This window comes from Bacillus rossius, chromosome 8, assembly GCF_032445375.1.
Source record: "Bacillus rossius redtenbacheri isolate Brsri chromosome 8, Brsri_v3, whole genome shotgun sequence".
NCBI classification, from domain to species: Eukaryota; Metazoa; Arthropoda; class Insecta; order Phasmatodea; family Bacillidae; genus Bacillus; species Bacillus rossius.
The window spans coordinates 55,159,153-55,179,883 of NC_086336.1; the positions used below are offsets into that span (position 1 = coordinate 55,159,153).

At 39.4% G+C, this 20,731-nt stretch overlaps 1 protein-coding gene across 2 annotated transcripts in view; it reads left to right on the forward strand.

Moving 5' to 3' along the window:
• Positions 1–20,731, forward strand: part of LOC134534960 (uncharacterized) — a 56,803-nt gene that overhangs the window by 32,925 nt on the left and 3,147 nt on the right. The window contains exons 2-6 of one of the 2 annotated variants that reach the window (XM_063373720.1): positions 8,562–8,762; positions 11,481–11,780; positions 14,064–14,273; positions 16,031–16,327; positions 19,430–19,633. In XM_063373720.1, the coding sequence (XP_063229790.1) occupies positions 8,562–8,762; positions 11,481–11,780; positions 14,064–14,273; positions 16,031–16,327; positions 19,430–19,633 (1,212 nt within the window). The remainder of the gene's footprint in view (positions 1–8,561; positions 8,763–11,480; positions 11,781–14,063; positions 14,274–16,030; positions 16,328–19,429; positions 19,634–20,731) is intronic. The other variant, XM_063373721.1, reaches the window with a different exon arrangement.

Here is a 20,731-nt window from a genome sequence, read left to right on the forward strand (position 1 = left end):
TAATATGCATTCTAAAGTGGAAGTACAATGCAAATTGTATTTACATTTATAATAAATAATCGATTATAGGTGCATTAAAATATAAAGCCACACATACACAAGCATTTTTTAAATGCCATTAACTTTGGTAGTCAGGTCTTTCCTAAACGACTAACATGAAGTTAAAGCAGCAAATATAACATAACAAGCTCCATGTTTACTTAAATGTACATCCAGCGCTAAATGGAACGTTTTAGGTACAGAAACCGGAGAACGATAAGTGCTAGACTGGCTCCTGCGTCATCAACTGTGAGTTAGCTTTCACGCGGAGATCTACAATTGCGTAATGTTTTGGTCGTTTGCTTTTTCTTGTAAGACTTTTGTTTTAATTAACTTTGAGAACACAATGAATTGAGAAGAATAGTTTTTTAATTTATTTTACATACTAAGTGACCTAGTTTTCCAAAATAAATCGTGTCTGGTTTTCGCTAATTACTGAGTTAACATTTCAATTAATTTTGGTTAGCATAATAATTAGCAGGCACCGTAAGTATATTTAATGGGACAAAGTAAAACGTTGCAGATTTAGATAATAGTTTGTTACTTTTCCTGACAGATGAGTACAAATAGTCGAGCACAACCACTGCAATTTACACAATGTTACACTTACGTAGTACAAGTACAATTCATAGGATTTCTCACTTTTTGTTTGGTAACCCAGCGCTCTTAGCCAAAAGGCCTTACCGCCCTGGGGCCCCCACGGACGTGGAAACAGACTTACGTAGTGTAGGAAGTCACGCGCCGAATGTATTCTGTTCTGCTAGTACAAACGTGGCCGCTGACCTTGACAATAGGGTATCGCTTTCTCTTTGCCCTCCCCTCCCCCCAAGACAGGACTAGGGAGCTCAGACGCCAAGATATCTGCCGGGCATAGTACATCCCCCGATATCCGCGAAAGTTAATCGCGGGTTTTCCATATTTTCAAGTTTTCTGTTTCTTCCACAGATGGTAACACATTGTGCTTACACATTTCCGTTACAATTGAATTCCGTTCCACTCACGAAATTACTACAACCAAAATGCCTTATATCTAGAGCAAATATGTTTACGCATCAAACAGAAACATACAACTAGGGGTCTAAGTTCTACGACATGTTAATGTTTTTTTGACGTGAAAACGTCTAATAAATCGATGAACGCCGGCTGCACGCACGAAAAAGGATGACTCATTGTCCCGTTACGCTCATTGTACGCTTGCGCCGCATCTATCTCTCTTCCACTGGATTGGAACAACCATCGATTTGACTTTTTCGAGGCACATTAAACTTGAAACACTCCCGTTCGTTTCCTACTTTTCCTATCATCGTCCTATCCTTAACAGAATAACACAGATTGAAAGAAGTTAAATAGCAAACATGTATAAAAGTTATAGTTAAAATAATCTCTTCGTTAAAGTAATAAACATATTTGAATTAATGAGTGCAAATAAAAGTAAATTTATCAATTAAATTGTAGATTTAATTTCACTCCTTCTTTGTATCCATACAAAATACTAATAATTCAATAAAAATGATTCAATTTTATTCATAAAAGTATGCAATTATTTTATCAATGTTTTCTTATGACGTCACGTTAAACTATCGTCCGTAAACCGACTTTACAGACAATAATTTTTTTTTTCAAAAGTTCTTTCACGAAATATTTTATTTTAGGAAGCTCTATGACAAGAGACGTTTGCATCTGGACAGGAGGGCCGTGGCACCGGAGTACAGGTAATGTTTCTCTGTCCCACGGCGCGCTCCGTGGAGTGTGTCTAATTGTTGGCCTCCTTGGTTATAACGTCGAGATGTCCTTGGGAGATGGTGTACGTTGACCGTGACCACCGCACCATCCCCAACGTCGAAATGCGTGATCTGTATCACATGCCGTGTGCAGGGCCAGATATTGCAATAGGGACCAGGGCCGCATATCTGTAGGACCACGGATTTTTTTTTTGACGTGACAACGTCTAATTAATCGATGAACGCCGGCTGCACGCACGAAAAAGTGCCCCGTCCCGTTACGCACATTGTTCCGTTACGCTGTGTCCCGTTACGCTCATTGTACGCTTGCGCCGCATCTATCTCACTTCCACTCGACTGTTCATAAAGTGAAGTGAAAAGTTAATGTGGTTTTCATTGCTTATTACAACAAAAATTTCGGCAATAAAGGTTAATTATTCTTGCATTTTAAAAATCTGATTACTAGTATAATTTATCAAGTATTTATTCTTATATTATTAAAATAAAAATGATTCAATTTTATTAATAAAGTATGCAATCATTTCATCAATGTTTTGTTATGACGTTTGTCACGTTAAACTATAGTCCGTAAACCGACTTTACAGACAACCAATTTTTTTTTGAGGAGGTAGGGTGTTGTTTATGAAGGGGGGGAAGAGTTTTGCGCATGGGGTTAACTGACACGTCATCCCTGGATACGGTGCTTGAATTACGTTGTATACAAATGCTGCCCATATTTCGGCCTATATGCATACAACAAGCAGAAAACTCTAAAATGTACAGACATTTTTTCCCGTAAGATGTAGTTTTGACAAAACCCGTTACACGGTCACGCTTTGTAAAAGCTTTGAATATATAGGTATATTCAAAGGTAAAAGTGAGCAAGAGAGGGACTTCTTAACTCCTTTCTTTTGGATTGTGGTGGGGGGGGGGGGGGGGGGGGGGGTAGGAGAGGCGGCTTGCCTCGAATTAGTATAGATTTAGCTTTATACGAGCGTTCGTTAGAAGAGAGATGTAACTGATATGATAACCAAACGACCATATATCGTAGATACTGGAAAATCAACTTTGTTTTTTACTGTACCCACATACAATCACCGACTACACTGTCATCTATGAATCTACAAATGAAGTAATGTACTCTAAAAGTGTGTGATGATAGAATGTATTTTAAAAAATCCGTTGCCAACGGTTTTACATTATGAACTAACTGCAGAACAGACTGAAAAAAAAAGAAGCGATCTAAACAATTCTAATTCCTTTAACAGATAACATGGATCTTATTTCAATTGGGTGCTCGTTGTCCTTGCCGGAATAATGGCGCTCATGTCCAGGGCCGGATTTAGGGGAGGGAAACCGGGGCGAAAGCCCCGGGGCCTCCACAAACGGAGGGCCCCCAACAAACGGAGGGCCCTCACAATAGAGACTTCGGAAAACATATCTTTCAAATTCCGACAAGTAAACACTAGTAAACATCTTTTCCTTTGATATTCTTTTTTCGCTGTTTTACCTTTACCTACAGTAATTTGTACATACATGATTATATTATTGTTAAATATTAACAGAAATATTCATTAAAACTAAAATTTCATTTCACATAATTCTTGTCTCCGATTATATTTATGTATGTTTTTTTAATAATTTGGTTTCACAATAAATTATTTATTGGAAAACTCGACTGAAAAAAATTGTTCATTTTATTTGGAAAATAATTTGGGGCCAGGGGGCCTCAGCTCCAATGTTGCCCCGAGGCCTCCAGACTGCTCCAGACCTCTAAATCCGGCCCTGCTCATGTCACCAGTTACTCCTGTAGTCCGACGTCATTATAAGTCGGTTCATTTCCTGGAAATAATCCTCCCCACCCCCTCCTCTTCTTTAACCATCTCGTGACGAAGGGGGTGAAACATGACGACGCCAAACTTCTCGGAACGGTTCTCGCAGTTCGCAAACAAGACTTCGCTGACGCGAGGCATTGTCTGGTCGTCTTTTCGTTGAGCGTGACGTAACGGCAGCGTCCGGTCTCGCATCCGCTCATTCGCTCGCGTCCGCCACCTGATAACATAACCGCTGAAGGGAGGCGCTGACGTTCGTTTCGAACAAGCCACCACGCATGCGTGGGAAACATGCTTTTTTTTTACGTGACGTCTATTAAATCTATGAACGTCGGCTGCACGCACGAAAAAGGATGACTCATTGTCCCGTTACGCTCATTGTACGCTTGCGCCGCATCTATCTCTCTTCCACTCGATTGGAACAACCATCGATGTGACTTTTTCGAGGCACATTAAACTTGAAATACTCCCGTTCGTTTCCTACTTTTCCTATCATCGTCCTATCATTAACAGAATAACACAGATTGGCAAAAGTTAAATAGCAAACATGTATAAGAGTTATAGTTAAAATAATCTGTTCGTTAAAGTAATAAACATATTTGAATTAATGAGTGAAAATAAAAGTAAAATTATCAATTAAATTGTAGCTTTTATTTCACTCCTTCTTTGTATCTATACAAAATAGTGATAATTCAATAAAAATGATCAATTTTTATTCATAAAATTATGCAATCATTACATCATTGTTTTGTTGTGACGTCACGTTAAACTATCGTCCGTAAACCGACTTTACAGACAACAATTTTTTTTTTCACTGAATCCGAGTGAGACGAGATTTAAGGTTAATAATTCTACTACAGGTTGGGAAGATCGATGTTCAATGTTTGGCACAGTAAATGGTTCTGCCGCTAGATAGCAGTGGTGTCCGTCCAACGCGACACATTCGTTGGTTTTATTGTTATCTAGGTGGACGTTTACGAATTTTAAATTGAAATATTAAATATATTTTAAACCTTCTAATACGTTTTAGTTTTGGAATTACGAATACGTAATATTTATCTCTTTGTGATTTTAAATTTTGTTTTGAAATATGCTTAATGTTTTTTTTTCTACGTGTGCTAAAATCGGTATAGTAGAAAGTATGATGCTAACATAAGAAAATTAACTGCTTCCACATTCGAAAAGAATGTAACATAAAGATCCCGAAGATGAACAAAATAAAATGAAAAACACAAACATATATAATATTGTTGCGAACGTGGGAAAGGCCTTGACCATAAAACCCCACTATTGTAGGCTAATAGTCCTATATTCTTCCTTTAAAGACTGTTAATTACAATTTTCTGAAAATGGAAATCACATAACCATTGAGTTTTCTCCCGCTCACCCCCATACACACGATAGTAAGTTCCGCCGTTGCTGCACTAGCGCTCCTAGTGGCAGAAATTTTCCCTGTGCCGAACTCGCCCATTAGAAAACCCGTTTTCTTTCTGGCCTGTAGTAGAACTAACCTTAACGAGACTAAAGCTTAGTGCACAATCGAAAAAAAATAACAGTATCAGTAGGTCTTGCACACAAGATTTGACCGCCATGTTTTCGAACCTACTGATTCACAATAGCGCATAGGACTGTCGTGTGCATGTGTGATGTGTTGTGCGCGTGGAAATGAAATGAATAATTATACTTTATTTCTGTTACGGACGCATGGCGCAACAACCAATGAGTCTAAAGCATGCAGCCATTTTGTCGGGTCTAGAGAACTGGTTATAATTATCGATCATATCGTGACAAGAAATTGTCGATATACTACAATGCTCGGGTGTAAAAATCATGTTTTAAAAATTAATTAATGCTATTACTTATAAGTCGCAAGCAAAGTTTTAAATTAAATATGTGTGTCGTGGTTAGAATAGTTAACTAAAAAGTTTTATTTATGTAATTATTATTTATATGTTGAAAAACTATGCTCACAAATTGCTAGTCAGATGTCACTGGTTAATGATTTGGTAGTTAATATAGTTACTAATTAACACCGCCAACATAATGTTGGATGCAAAGCGAAATTTCATTGGCTGAAATCAACAGAAAGATTTCAATTGTAAACCGACTTCGCACAAGTCGTGTGCATGGCCTGTTATGCACTATCTTTTTTTTTTAAATTGGGAACTTAGCTTAATATTAAGATTACCTAATCTTAACGAGACGCATGGATAATAATCCGCGTTCATGCATCTTCCGATTTTTTTTTTCTGTGTAAACATCTTAGCTCTCGGTATACGTCATTTGGTAGCAGTAATTTCGTGAAATCGAACGGGAGACGATGGACGGAAATGTCACAAAAATGGCGGGCCCACGTGTAGCAACATAAACCCCGCACATGGGCACACCAGGTGACATACCAAACTTATTAATACGACTCATGAACACGAAACTTAACGTAGAATTCTCTAAAATAACGATAGATGTACGCAAATTGTGTTTTCGACCACACGTGAATCTCGCGTAATTTCCGAACCCGCCGCTAGAATTCGCTGCCGGAGCAGCTACGTCCGTCGACTATCGAATCAATCCATTTGCAGGCTTTAATTTTTTTTAAACGATATAATGAAAAGACTCTGATAAAAGCGGAAAAAGACTTGAAAAAAAATTACTGGAACCCCTTATTAGATCTGATTTTCGACAAGAAATTTATTAAAATACTGCTCATCTTTCCCTTTGGCTTTGCGAACTTTGGTTCGCGCCGTCCGCCACAGATAGCAGCACCGCCTGTTCCACATTTCCGTTCCTTGACTTCCTTCGTGTTCTCGAAATTACTGCAGCCGTGTACCGAGAGCCAAGATGTTGCACATCAATATAAATAAAAAAAATAACAGTGTAACAACCAACACTGTGTTTGTGACTGAGCTTGCGACGTGAACCATAACTTTTAACGGTTGTTGTTCTTTTTTTAGTGTCGTCTACTTGTTATTCCGCCCGCGTCCAGGGCGGCCATTGTGGCGCTGCTGTAGATATTCTGGACGGTCCGCCTAGAGTCATGCCTCTGCACCTTGTGCCTACGTCACAAGTGAGAATGGTGTCACTGCGTTAAGCAATGGGGCATACCGGGACCCTGTGCCTTATCGGGTATCGAGTAGAGTGAGGTGATGGGTACATTCCACAACGTTCACATTGATAATGGTTGCCTCGTAATTATTTTATATTTGAGATAGCATTCTCCCTATGTGTCAGAATCACCTAGCAATGCTTGTTGTAAACTGAAACAAATGAACGCACAAACAGAACACAAAAAGCAAGCGGTAACTCTCATTGGCTGATCCAGGAACGCTTGGATTGTGCTGGTGATGGGCGTGGGAGCATAACGAAAACTCAAGGTCAGAAAGTAATGTTTAATCCTCCCTATTTTTCTCCCTCTAGAAAATCTCGTTTTTTTATACTTGAAAATGTGTATTTGTTAACTAGAATGTAAAAAAAATTAACTAAATGGAGTGATTTCGATTGTTTTTTTGTTTTTTAATTTTGGATAAGGAAATTCAGATTTTAAAACTTTATCATATTAGGAGTATATAAAACAAACCTTTTAGTTGATTTATACAATGTAATTTTTAGGGTTGCCACCTAAGTCACTTAATTGTATGCAGCATTATGGAAATTGTCATTTTTTTTATCCCTCATCCGGGTGGTATATGGAGGGGAGGGCAGGGAGAGATATATCCCCTCCGAAGTTATTAATAATTTTCAAAATATCAGTGATGACAGTATGTTACAGTGTGAGAAGCCACATCACCTACCGCTGTTGTAGGCCCATATGTTAGTGAGTCAGTAGTAATGATAATATTTTTGAATACGCGCGTTCAGCATTTTTCTTCATTTTTTCAATATCCTCCTGTGAAAAAAAAAAAGTATGTATGTATCCGTTACTGTTCCTAGCATCCAATAAATGGTTATTTCGCTAGGGTAGTGCAACAATTTGCTCAATGTAGGTATAACAAATTACATTTTGATGACATTTATTGTATCATAGTTGATGGCTTACAAACCAAATCTCAATTAAATGTTACAATTAAAAACGCCACACACACATGCTGATGCCTTTTCGGGGATTTGAAACCAGGACATTCTACATGGTAGCCCTTGAACCAACTATTTGTTTATTTTGTGATTGGCTTGTTTCATTACCAACGTGCCAACCATCTTTCTTTTAACGACTTATTATTGAGATATTGAATTACAATTATTTATTTGACATTTCATTGACTATGTGATTGATTCGTGACTAATTAAGACAAATACAAATTTACGTCCATGACCTACTTGGAACTCCGAGATCCCCTCACACCGAAAGCCGGCGTACATTCAACAGCGCCACGGAGGTCAGCTTCTTCGGAGGTTGGCCAATCTTGTGTAATGTGTTTCAATAGTTGTAATTTATTTTTTTATACGTGACAACGTCTAATAAATCGATGAACGCCGGTTGCACGCACGAAAGGATGACTCATTGTCCCGTTACGCACATTGTACGCTTGCCCCGCATCTATCTCTCTTCCACTCGATTGGAACAACCATCGATTTGACTTTTTCGAGGCACATCAAACTTGAAACACTCCCATTCGTTTCCTACTTTTCCTATCATCGTCCTATCCTTAACAGACTAAAAAAACAGATTGGAAGAAGTTAAATAGCAAACACGTATAAAAGTTATAGTTAAAATAATCTGTTCGTTTAAAGTAATAAACATATTTGAATTAATGGGTGCAAAATAAAAAAGTAAATTTATCAATTAAATTGTAGAATTTCATTTCACTCCTTCTTTGTATCCATACAAAATAGTGATAATTCAATTTAAAAAATGATTCAATTTTATTCATAAAAGTATGCAATCGTTTCACCAATGTTTTTGTTATGACGTCACGTTAAAACTATCGTCCGTAAACCGACTTTACAGACAACCAATTTCTTTTTTATGTTCCAGACGAGCCGTTCACCATCTTCGCGCCCGTCAACAGCAACGACACGTTCTCGCCCGCCTCCAGCCTGCTCACCCGCCCCGACCTGGTGAAGAAGCTGCTGCTGGACCACATGGTGCTCGGCGTCAAGCTCAACCTCAACCTCAACACGGGCCTGTCCTTCACCACGCTGGGCGGCAGGACCGTCCACGTGCGCAGCGTCAACGGTGAGTGAAAGAGCCCCCCGTCTACAACAGTCCGAAACCTGTGCGTGGTCCGTGTCCTTATCCGAATGCGATTGACGTCGCATTGTCTCAACCGAAAACTTCCCTGTCCACAATTGCGATGTCCGATGTCCGAATGTATTGATTTCTAAAGTTGTCACCAGAGCGCAGTACATGTGCCAAACCAAATGTTTTTTTTGTTTTGATGCCTTGTAGTTTGAACTTATGAAAGTTATGTAAGTTATAAGTGACTTACAACACCTTCAATTTCCTTCAGTAACAAAAAACAAACACCGCGTTTTCAAACGGGAATCGGAAATTCAAATATCGTGAGTGTTCTGTTCTTTTTTTTCTTTGTCCGAAGTAGGTACACAGGTTGGGACAAAAAAAGTTCAAATTTGACGAATGTCTTCGGACCAGGTAGATTCGGGCCTTTCGCCCACTTGACGCATGACGTCAGAGGGGTCACGTGGACCAATCGGCGACGAGTGTCCTTCGGACACAGTTTAGGACGTTGCTATTGTAGACGGGCCATTTAAGGCACGCCACATTTCAGACATGTTCCCGCAACGTGTCGCAGGAGCATTACGGAGTTTCAGTCGGCAAACAATTTTTCATGTACATTCCTGCAATGTTGCTGGAACATAACATGATTTCAGTCGGCACGCAACATTATCAGACATGTTTCCGCAACGTTGCAGGAACATTATAGAGTTTCAGTCGGCAACAATGTTTAATACATGTTTCTGTAACTTTGTAGAAACTTAGGTGTTTCAGTCATTCCGGTATCAGTCTATGGACTGAGTCTTTGTTTTAAAGTTGATCTCACTATGGTTAGAAATTGCATAACAAAACAAACCGTAGTGGTATAAAGTCTGATGCTAGAAGTTTTTTATATATATTGGAAGGAACTCGCTAGGGAGAATTGTAAAAAAAATGCCATAATGTAGGGAATATTGTTAAACATGATGTCAAATAATATCCAGGAATTAGCCACCAATGTTTGCCACCTAAATGTGTTGTGGTCGTTCTCACTTTGACTTTATTATTGACATGACACTTTCTTCATTGTTTCAGGAAGTTATTGTTTCAGGAAGTTAACGTTCAGATGTGAAATTTATCTGCAAGATTGTGTGCTGTATGGGTAGCCTACTTGCAATGTAAACGTCTTGGAATAAAACACGTGAATAAAATACTGGTAGGCACACTTTAGGTTATAAACATTCATATTCCATAAATTCTTCAGCTTGCCTATTAGTTACAAACATTTTGGCAACTTTATTTTTGGAAAATTCTTCTGTACTCGTAAATTACCCGAATCAAATTTATAATTATATTTTGTATTATGAGCTGTAAATGGTAATTAAACCAAAAACTATACTAAACAGTATGTCTACTATTTTATTTTGGTGCAAGTAATAGCTTGGTCAAAACCTCATGTATGTTTTGGTAATTCTGCAACCAAACCAACTAATGTGAAATATTAATAACATATTTATCAGTGCGTTCTAAGCACTTTCAGTCTTTCATAACAAATGAAGAGATGGCTCATTTTAGCAAATATTGTAACTTTCTAAGTTAACATAAACAAAAAAAAAATTTACAGTGTGAATCGCCATAGTTGAATTAAATATAAAAGCGAGATAGAGTGATATCGATGCAGATAGAGATAGAGAGGGATATAGATATATAGAGAGATAATGAGAGATAGAGGTATTGAGAGATAATGAGAGATAGAGGTATTGAGAGATAATGAGAGATAGAGGTATTGAGAGAGAGAGATAGTGAGAGAGAATGAGAGAAAGACAGATGCTTTGTATGTGTGTAATTATTTCAAACAAATTACCAAAAAAAAAAAAAATGGATAGGCGAAAGAGGCGTGTGGTTAGAACTTGGGGTTCGAATCCCGGTGGGGTCGAACCCGGATTTTTGCAAGTGGGAAACGTGGCGGGCGTTGCCGTAGCCTATGGGTTTTCTCTGGGTGCTCCAGCGTTCCACACACCCCGTCTCGTCAAATCTCGTGACAGCTGGCTCCTGTGAATGTCAGTCCCTTTTACATCCCATGTAGACCCATGCCCCAGGCGGGGGAAGATACACGTGGATCTTCATTTTCAATTGCCGAAGGGCAGCTGTACCTAATTAAAAAAAAAAATAATAATGTTCGCAGGCTTTCACGGCCATCATTGTCTGAAGTAGCTTGGTATCTGGGTTTGTAGCCGCGTCCTTGGGCGAAAAATTCACCGACGTGTCGGTCGACATTGCAGTCGCCATCGTCAGTTACTTACGTAGATAACTGACGATGGCGACTGCAATGTCGACAGAAACGTACCTACAGGGAGCAGTTACCTACCGCGTCCTTGGCGAATAATTCACTGACGTTTCGGTCGACATTGCAGTCGCCATCGTCAGTTACCTACTTTAGGTACGTTTCTGTCGACATTGCAGTCGCCATCGTCAGTTACCTACAGTAGTAGATAACTGACGATGGCGACTGCAATGTCGACGGAAACGTCAGTGAATTATTCGCCAAGGACGCGGTAGGTAAACTGCTCCCTGACGATGGCGACCTGCAATGTCGACAGAAACGTACCTAAAGTAGGTAACTGACGATGGCGACCTGCAATGTCGACCGACACGTCGGTGAATTTTCCGCCCAAGGACGCGGCCACGACCCGTGAGCCAAGCAAGCTGCTCGAACGAGACGAGGACGTGGGCCGACAGGGACGCTGTACGCCAACAAGGTGAAGGTGCTGCAGCCGAGGGTGGAGGTGCCGCACGGGATCCTCGTGGTGCTCGACGACTACCTGTTCCCGGAGGACCTGGCGGTGGCCGGGGCGAGCGCGCCGCCCGTCGGCGAGTCCTTGGTCAGGATCACGGCGCCCGACGACGCCCGCCCCAAGAACTCCACCTCCTCGGCCTTCCTGCGCAGCGTGGGCCAGGTGCTGTCCTTCCTGAAGAGCGGCGTCAAGGTGTTCCGGCAGTTCCTGTCGCGGTCCAACGTCTCGCGCCTGCTGAGGGACGGTGCGTGAATACGTCTTCAAAAATTGCTTCCACAGTGCGGGGGGGGGGGGGGGGGGGGGGCAATAAAAAAAAAACCAATGATCGATAAAAATTGGGGGTTTACAGTTTGGTGTTGCAGCCAGGGGCGCAACACCAAGGGGTATTTTGCCCCCCCCCCCCCCCCTGAAACATTGTAGTGGGGCTTGATGTAAGATTTCTGTTGAAGAAAAACTAATAAATAAAATAAATAAATAAAAATACCCCAAAAAAAAGACAAAAAACACACAAAATTAAGCAAATAATACTGTTGTCAACAAGGATATGAACACCACAAAATATTCCGAAACAGGAATATGGTCAACAAACAAAGAAAAACAAAGAAAAATGTACTAAGAGAACATTGTGGTGTTCATATCTTTGTTGACAACAGCAATTGTTTGCTTAATTTTGTGTGTTTTTTTGTCTTTTTTGGGTATTTTTATTTATTTATTTTATTTATTAGTCTTTCTTCAACAGAGAAAGTTCTTAGCAATGGCGTATGTCCAAAAACTTACATCAAGTCATGCACTCCCATTGCACAAATCTTTTAAAGATAACATTGTAGTGGGGGCAAACGGGGGCAAAGAAAGTGCTGTGTAATTAATTTTTAGATAAAAAAAAACTGCTTAAATAGCACCATTTTCCACCTTGAAATACAAATTTTCCCGGGGGAGGACTCCCCCGCTTCAATAGGGGGAATCGATGATTCTTTATAAAAAGGAATATTGCCCCCCCCCCTCCTCCTCCTTGTGAAATTTAGTTGTTGCGCCCCTGGTTGCAGCTACATATCTATCATCTCCATCAAAAAATTTAATTACACCGCTGGATAGCTAAAGAATCAAAAGAATTCGTTACGCCAAGTGAGGATTGTGACGCAATTGCGCGCGGTGGAGGGAGGGAGCGCCGCCATTTCGAGGTCATTTTGCTGCGTTTCGATATTTCCATTTAGAATAACTTTTGTCCCGGAGAATAACTTTTGTTCGTCTGAATATCAATCGTTAGCTTTCGTCAAAATCTATCGATTGCATGTAGAAAACATTAGTGTAAATTAGTTACAATAAATATATATGGTGTTAAATTAATTAAAAAAATAATCAAAAATATATAATGTCGTCCTATATGCAATTTCTTGGTGTTCAAACATGATTATAAAATACATAAAATAGCGTATTTTATTTTTTGTATATAAAATATTACCTGTTACGTACACATATTCACGTACAACACACGGCCGTGTCAATGACACAGCCACACCCCATTTTTTTCGGCCTCGTTTTGCAAGCTGATGGCTATAGTGTGTCTCACGCTTAGATTGCTGTACAGAGTAAACTCAGATTCCAAAATGAAACCACCTGTCACACTATGAAAGTTTATTTTTGGTCTGAGGTATCTTAAACTTTTTAATTGTAACCTCTATTTTGAAATTAAATAATGCATCACAGAGCTAGATAGAATATTTGAACTTGTAATGCTATTATTGTATATTTTATTTTGAAAATGTATAATTTTAATTCACAGTAATATTCTTTACATGATAAAATTAATGTTCAGTGATGTTTTAAAGTTAAAGAAACAGTTTTTTTTACAAAAATAATATTTTGCACACGTTATAGTAACATTATTTTCGTTATTTCACTTTTACGTAATCCTCTGCAAGAAAAAAAGTGTCAGCAGAATAAACACAACAATAAGGTTAAAACATATAGGCCTACACACTTTTCAAGATAAGTTTTTACTTTTTTGTCATGTAGGTACTTCAGTGGACACTGAGAAAATTCTCAAAGAGCTAACAAAATAGTTACTGTTAAATAAGCTAGTCTGGAGCTGCATGTATTTGTGTTTGGTTTATTGCTTCACAATATTGAATCATCAAATTGTGAGTGTATTTTGAAGCACCGGTCGCAAAAGCGACCATTTAACTCGAACAGTGTGTGTGCTTGCGAAGCAAGAGTCTTTTATCCCCTGCTTTAAAAATTTTCAAGAGTAGATCCTAATTCTTGAATCCTTATAACCTTTACCAACCATTTGTTGCTTCTATTTTCCCCTCCCTCCTGCATTCCCCCCCCCCCCCCCCCCCGCCCCCCAAAACCCCACCTGGAAATTTGCATATTGATACATGATTTGTGTCGGACAGAAATATTATGTGTAAACACTACAGTCTCTTTTTAATTGTTGTTGTTGTTGTTGTTGTTGTTGTTGTTGTTGTTGTTGTTGTTGTTGTTGTTGTTGTTGTTGTTGTTGTTATGTTGTGTGCTCTGCTTGCAGATGAAGAGTACACAGTTTTCGTGCCGACGGACCATGCCTTCCAGCGATGGCACCCCATCGACTGGGGATTCTACCCATTCTCCGTGCCCGAGTTCACCGAGTCCATCATAGTGAACCACTTTGTGAAAGGCAACCTTAGGCAGGACGGCATCCAGGAGGGACAGCGCGCAACGACTCTTGGCGGGTGGGAGGTGGTTTTCGCCAAGAAGAGTGAGTGTTCGAGCGCTTCCGAAAAAAATGAGGAACCAACGGAGTGTGTGTGCACGTTGACTCGATGCAGGGTGTAGAAAAATAAAAAAGCTTGCCATTGATGTTTCATAAAGAGAGATGGGGATTCTAAACTAGTTGCAGACTTAATTAAACTTCTGCATAAATTGTCAATTTACATTTTTTGATGATGATTCCGTAATACCGACATGCATACATCTCGTAATGCAGAAGTGGGGTGCAAGCAACAGTGCACCTTTTGTTTTAAAAGGATGAATGGACATAGCGTTTTTGTCCTAGACCCAGGAAGAAAATTTTCCACAGTTCAAATAATTTCAAACCTGGTTGAGAAAAAAACCCAGGACTTTTGGCTCATTAGCAAGAAATTTCTAACCACTGAGTCAAACAGTTCAGGCCTAACATGCATCACGATAAAAAAAAATTCTGTTGAAATGTTCTAATTCCTATGATTATTTGGATCTCATTTCTTTTCCCTTTCAAGAATTAATTTTCTTAAGAAGAAATAAAGTCACTCATAGTTAAAATCCCTACTAATATTATAAATGCAAAAATGTGCATGTCTGTTTGTCCTTCTTTCATGCTGCAATGGAGCAACGGATCAACATGATTTTATGCAAATAGATAGTTTATGGGTCGGAGAGTGATAAATATGTACTATATATAATCATGAAATTCCAGCCCTAAGAGAGTGTAAAAGGGGTAAATTAAGTTTTATAATAGAAAAATCGTAGGAGGTAGGTCATACATACAAACAATGAGTTTGTGTCATTTCTCTATGTCTGCCACACAGTCATATAGTAACGTCCGGCAATTTCTTATCCTTCTCCTTGGCCAAACCCATCCGCTTAGTGAAGTTCGTGGCTGCTAGCAAAGTAAAGGCTCTGATAACAGTTTAGTTTAGGACTTCGTCAGTATATGGTGTTGCCTTGAATTTGTAACGTGCTATCGTTTGGTGCGTCCATCACGTCGTGCCTAGGGTTTATCTGCCTTCCCACAAAATGAAGCTGAAGATTGGCATCCCGGTTTGCTTATGCGTAGCATTGATGTACCGAGATTATGCAATCAATGTGACTTTAAAAAAGAATCCAAATTTCCCATTTTTCTAGTGTATGTCCTACAAACTTGAAACTCGGTATTGATGTTCATTATATTGTGATGTGCTTAAACCAGGCCACGCTGGGTACTTCAGCTAATTTGTCTATAAATGTGTTTTTGGTACAATTTTTCAGCAAATACCTAGGTCGTAAACCGTTTAAAGTTTTTTTTTAAAAACCGTATTTCCCCCAAACTGAAAAATTTCCAATGTTGCCTGACGTTACAATCTCATGAAAAGAGGTAAAATGAATTGATTACTTGAATTCTGTAGATGCATTAGTCTAGGCAGGGGCGCAACAACTAAATTTCCAAAGGGGGGGAAATATACCTTTATATAAAGAATCATCGATCCCCCTATTGGTTCCGTGGGGGGGGGGGGGGGGTGAGGGGGGGCCGGTCTGGTCCGGGCGTCCTCCCCCCGGGAAAATTAGTATTTCAAGGTGGAAAATTGTGCTAAGCAGTTTTATTATCTAAAAATTGATTACACAGCAATTTCTTTGCCCCCGTTTGCCCCCACTTCAAGGTTTTCAGAGGGGGGGGGGCAAAATACCCTTCCCCCCTTCCCCCCTGTTGTTGCGCCCCTGAGTCTAGGGACGTAGATGTTCCTGCCACACGTCGCCGATACGCCGGCGTGTTTGTCCCAGAAGACAACAGCTCGCTGCTGACGGTGAACGGGGTCCAAGTGGTGAAGGGGGACACGCCGGTCGCCGGCGGCAACATGATGTTCCTCGGCGAGGTGATGTTCGTGGACGACGACGTGGTGTCGCGCCTGTACGCCGACAACCGCGACAAGGAGACGGCGCCCCTGATCGCCTTCCCCTGGATGCGGTCCCAGTTCCTGTCGCACGCGTTCCTCGCGCTCGAGAAGCAGCCGGTGGGCTTCGCCCACGTCACCCGGTTCCTCAACATGGCCGACATCGCTCCCTTCATCACGGGGAAAGGTGAGGATTTCGGCGACGGCAGTCAGTGGGGGCCAGACCCCTCCCGTCCAGGATTAAAAATGAAAACGCAACCAAGGACAGAATAAGAAAATTAAGTGCAACTGAGCTACGTAAGGTTACGGAGAGATTTCTTTTGGTAGGAATTAATGTAATCCTCTGACTAGGCTGTCATTATGCATTTTTTCCCCCACATTTTCTCCCCTGATTGTAGCCTGACACATCTCGCACACAAAAGAGCAAGAATTGTGTTTCCAAGCAATCTATATTTAGTGCCATTTTGCACATGTGTTTCTGTGTCTTTCGTACAAACTTTTCAAGTGTGTTTCATGTATTTATGACTTGTTTTGGTAAAATAATCAAACTATTGACATGAAACAAAGTATTGAAATACAAATAAATAAAAATATAAAATTGTAAATTTTTTTTCTCAAGCCAAAAATTACTTATATTTCTATGTGCAAAAGTTTGAGTTCTAAAAGTCTACTATTCTAGGATATTTTATTTTCACAATCAGTTTTCTTTTGAATTTCAAGTTTAAAGAAGGCATACTCGTAAAATTTTTTTTATATAAATCCTGGCTTTGTTCCTGCGGGAGTGCCTTGTTTTCGTAAAATAACGTATATGCAATTTTTTCACGGAAATTAAATTTTTACCAGATCAAGTTGTGATCAGAAAAGCCAAGGGTAGGCATTAGGGGCGTTAGTCCCTCAAGCACTTCTACTTGGATATTTCTCTGATGTAATTCATGTGGCTTGTCACACACAGTAACTATGGAGGCGAAGGAGGTAGAGTAGTCAAACCACGTGCCTCCAACAATGGTAAGTCCATTTGCCAAAGGGTTCTATCTCGAACAAGTGCGGAAACGCGGTGGACGTTGCTCCAACCCGATAGGTTTTTTTTTTTGGGGTGCTCCTGTTTTTTTCTTCTTCATGCATTACATTACTGCACCATTTCACAGATTTGCCATTCATTCATCTCTAATGACCTCAGTGTTAATGAGATGTAAAAACCTTCAATAATTCATTAATTTATACACTCGTAGTTGGTGGCTGATACAGGATTTATTTTTTGGAAGGAGTGATGAAGAGAGGAGGGCTAAAAAAATATAAAACAAATTAAAATTGAACACGTGTCATCAAAAAAAAAAACTAGCTACTGTGTATATGACTTTAATTCTAATTGTAATCTTGACATGAACAAATTGAGGTGGTTTAGGCCTTTTATGCATGGACTCTGATGGCTGTAGTAAACATTAAAACAATTGTTAGACTGACTTTACTACACCAAAAGTATGTGGGACCACAGCCATGCTTGATTAGCAATTTTGTCGGGTTATCGAAATGTGAAATGTAACACATTATAAAACAGAAAACTCTGTACTGAAATGAAAACAGACAGTAACAATAAACTCTTAGCAAACTATAAATCCCGGCTAAGGTTAACAGTAGAACCAAATACATCTTAACGTAATTGGTTTCATTGGTGCCAGATTGCAGAATGTGTGAAAATCATAGAATATTGCATTTAATACTTTTAACTGTTCATAATTTTAAAAAAATTGTGAGTGAATCTTTCAGTACTCACCAGTGATTAGTAACATATGTGCAGTACTTGAACACTAGCTTAATGGATCCCTTAGCTGAAGGATCCAATAAAAGTGCATCGTTGTGGACGGAGCTATCTTTGCGTTTCTTCCGAATTCTCACAAGCAATGTAGATGCATCCCTTATCCGTCCACTAAATCAAAAGTTCTAGGGATGTTGCACTCGCATCCACTAATGCATCCCGACATCCATTAGCTTCGGAATTGTGTATTATTTTGTTTGTATATAATATTAGTTATGTTTTTTGGCATGAGGTTTGTTTAAAACATTATAAGTGTAAGTGATAACTGATGTAGAGACAAATGAAAACATTAATAAAAATTACCGAAAGGCGAACTTTAAACTTATAGGTGTATATTATGCTCATTTGAAGTATTTTAGTAATTTTGAATTCATAATAACCATTTTATTTTGATTGGTAACATTTATAACTACGTATTCCGCTACTTTTTTTTTTAATTGGTCGTTGTTATTTACGTTTTGCTGAATATTCGTAGATATCACACATTTGCTTAGGAATGTAGAGATGTACGTGCTGTGGATGCATCCCTATGTATTTGGATACAGCTATAACCTAGGTAATGAGCAAATTTGTTATTAAAATATTAGTCTGGCATTTATTTGACTGATTTGAACACATGCAGTTCTAATATTTAATGAAAATAGTTTATTATTCCTATTTTCAACATTTTTTTTTTTTTGTAATTCATTAATTTCCTATGCATTAACTTTAAAAATATTCATTACCATGGCATGAAAAGGAATTGACCTCAAATTTTAAAACAGCATTATAATATCAATTACAGAACTGATTTAATAATGCTCACCTTAAGAAAAAACTTCCAGGAATGAATTCATGTATCAATAATTTCATGCTATTCAATGCAGAGTGTTGTAAACATAGGTAGACAAAATATATTTTCCAATATTTTTCTGGACACGAATCACTCACTCACTTTTCGCACCCGCTGCTATAACTCACTGCCGGAATCGTAAACGTGGCTTGCCACCATCATACGCAAATGATAGCACTTTCACTACGTCGACTATCAAAGCATCCAATCAGCAGACAGAAATATTAAACTATTATAAACGGCTTCGATAAAACCGAAAAAGACTTGAGAAAATACGCCAGCTTTGGACATGATTTTCGACGAAGAAATTTATTAAAATCTGCCCATCTTGTTAAAATTCATTGAACCGTTAATACTTTAAAGTTTCCCTTTGATTTTGTAAACTTTAGTTCTTGCCATCCACCACAGATGGTAGCACTATTGTTAAACATTTCAGTTCCATTACTTCTGTTGCGTTCACTATATTACTCCCTCCAAATGCTGTAATTTGAAAGCAAAGATGTTGCACATAAAAAAGAAACAGCAATACATAAAAACTGTTGTTTATGTACATCTTTCTGTTCTTACTTTGTTTGTGTGGTTGTCCTAGTACTCTTAGAGTTCTCGATGCTTAGCCAACTTTTTGTGTTTGTTGACTGTTCTAGGCTACACTTTCTTCGTGCCCACCGACCAGGCGTTCGAAGATGCGGGATTGGGCGGAGCTGCAGACAACCTTTTCTCCAAAGGTGCTGCTATGCAAGTCCTGCTGAACCACTTTGTCAAGGGACGCCTCTACAACAGGGATCTGACGGAAGGGCGGCAGCTGCACGCTTTGGGAGACGCAGTCATCACCGTTGGCCGTGAAGATGGTTGGTAGACGTCGTCTGTGTGCTTGAAGTGTTGTTCAGGCCTATGGACTGTGGTTTGGAGTTTGTTTGTTCGCTGCGTATTTCGTTGTAAGGATGTGTACAGAGGTGTAAGGGGGCGGACTCTTCAAGATTATAGTGGTCTACGAACCACTTGTGTCCCGACTGAGTGGGGTGCTGAGACAGAACCTGTGACATTTGCAACTTGAGCGGATGTGTTGGCAATCATATCCGCCAACAGTGTGTCCACACATCTGTAGAAAACTTACCCTAACTTTTCCATGACTTTCATTACTCTAAACATACAAATTTCCTGGACAAAGTTTTTTGAAATAATTGACTTTTTTTGCGATTTTCTTAAAGTAATAAAGATAATCCAGCCTCCACTAGTCCTATTGCTGTATTCTTGGGCATTGATCCGGGGGTTTGGCGGGGGAAGGTGAACCTTGGAATTGAGCCCCTCACTGAGGGGGGACCTGCCTTTACATGACTGTAAAGCGGGGTTGAAGTCAAAATTATGTTTTGATGGAAATATTTATGTAGATTTTAAAGTTTTCTGCTTATTGCATGCATAGGCCAAAATATGGGCAGTATACATCATACAAGCACCGTATTCAGAGATGACTTTTGTCGGTTAACCCCATGTGCTAAACTTATGGGCCGTGTGGTCACCACACCCCCACCCCCCCTCTCGCAAATTTCTGGGGCCCCCCTTGCGAATCCTACAGATTTGCGTCTGTCTGTTGGCTGTACTAGTTAAAATAGAAAACCTTGCATACACCATTTTACAGTGCAGTGTGTGTGACATTGCACTAAAAACATCATCTTGAAAGAAAAAAAAAGGATTCATTTCCGTATCAATTGTTAAGTATATGAAGATGTACAATACAGTTTGGTAATAATTTTGACAGTTGTTGAGACGTTTATAGGAGTACCATATTTACCTGAACATAATGCTATGATTTTTACCAAAACTGTGGAAACTGAAAGGGGGTTTTGCATTATAATATATACCAACACATTCTTTTGCTTCCTTAACAGCCGCTGCTTTTGAACTACAGTAAAAAAAAAAAGACAATTTTATTCTAACGGCGGCTTGGT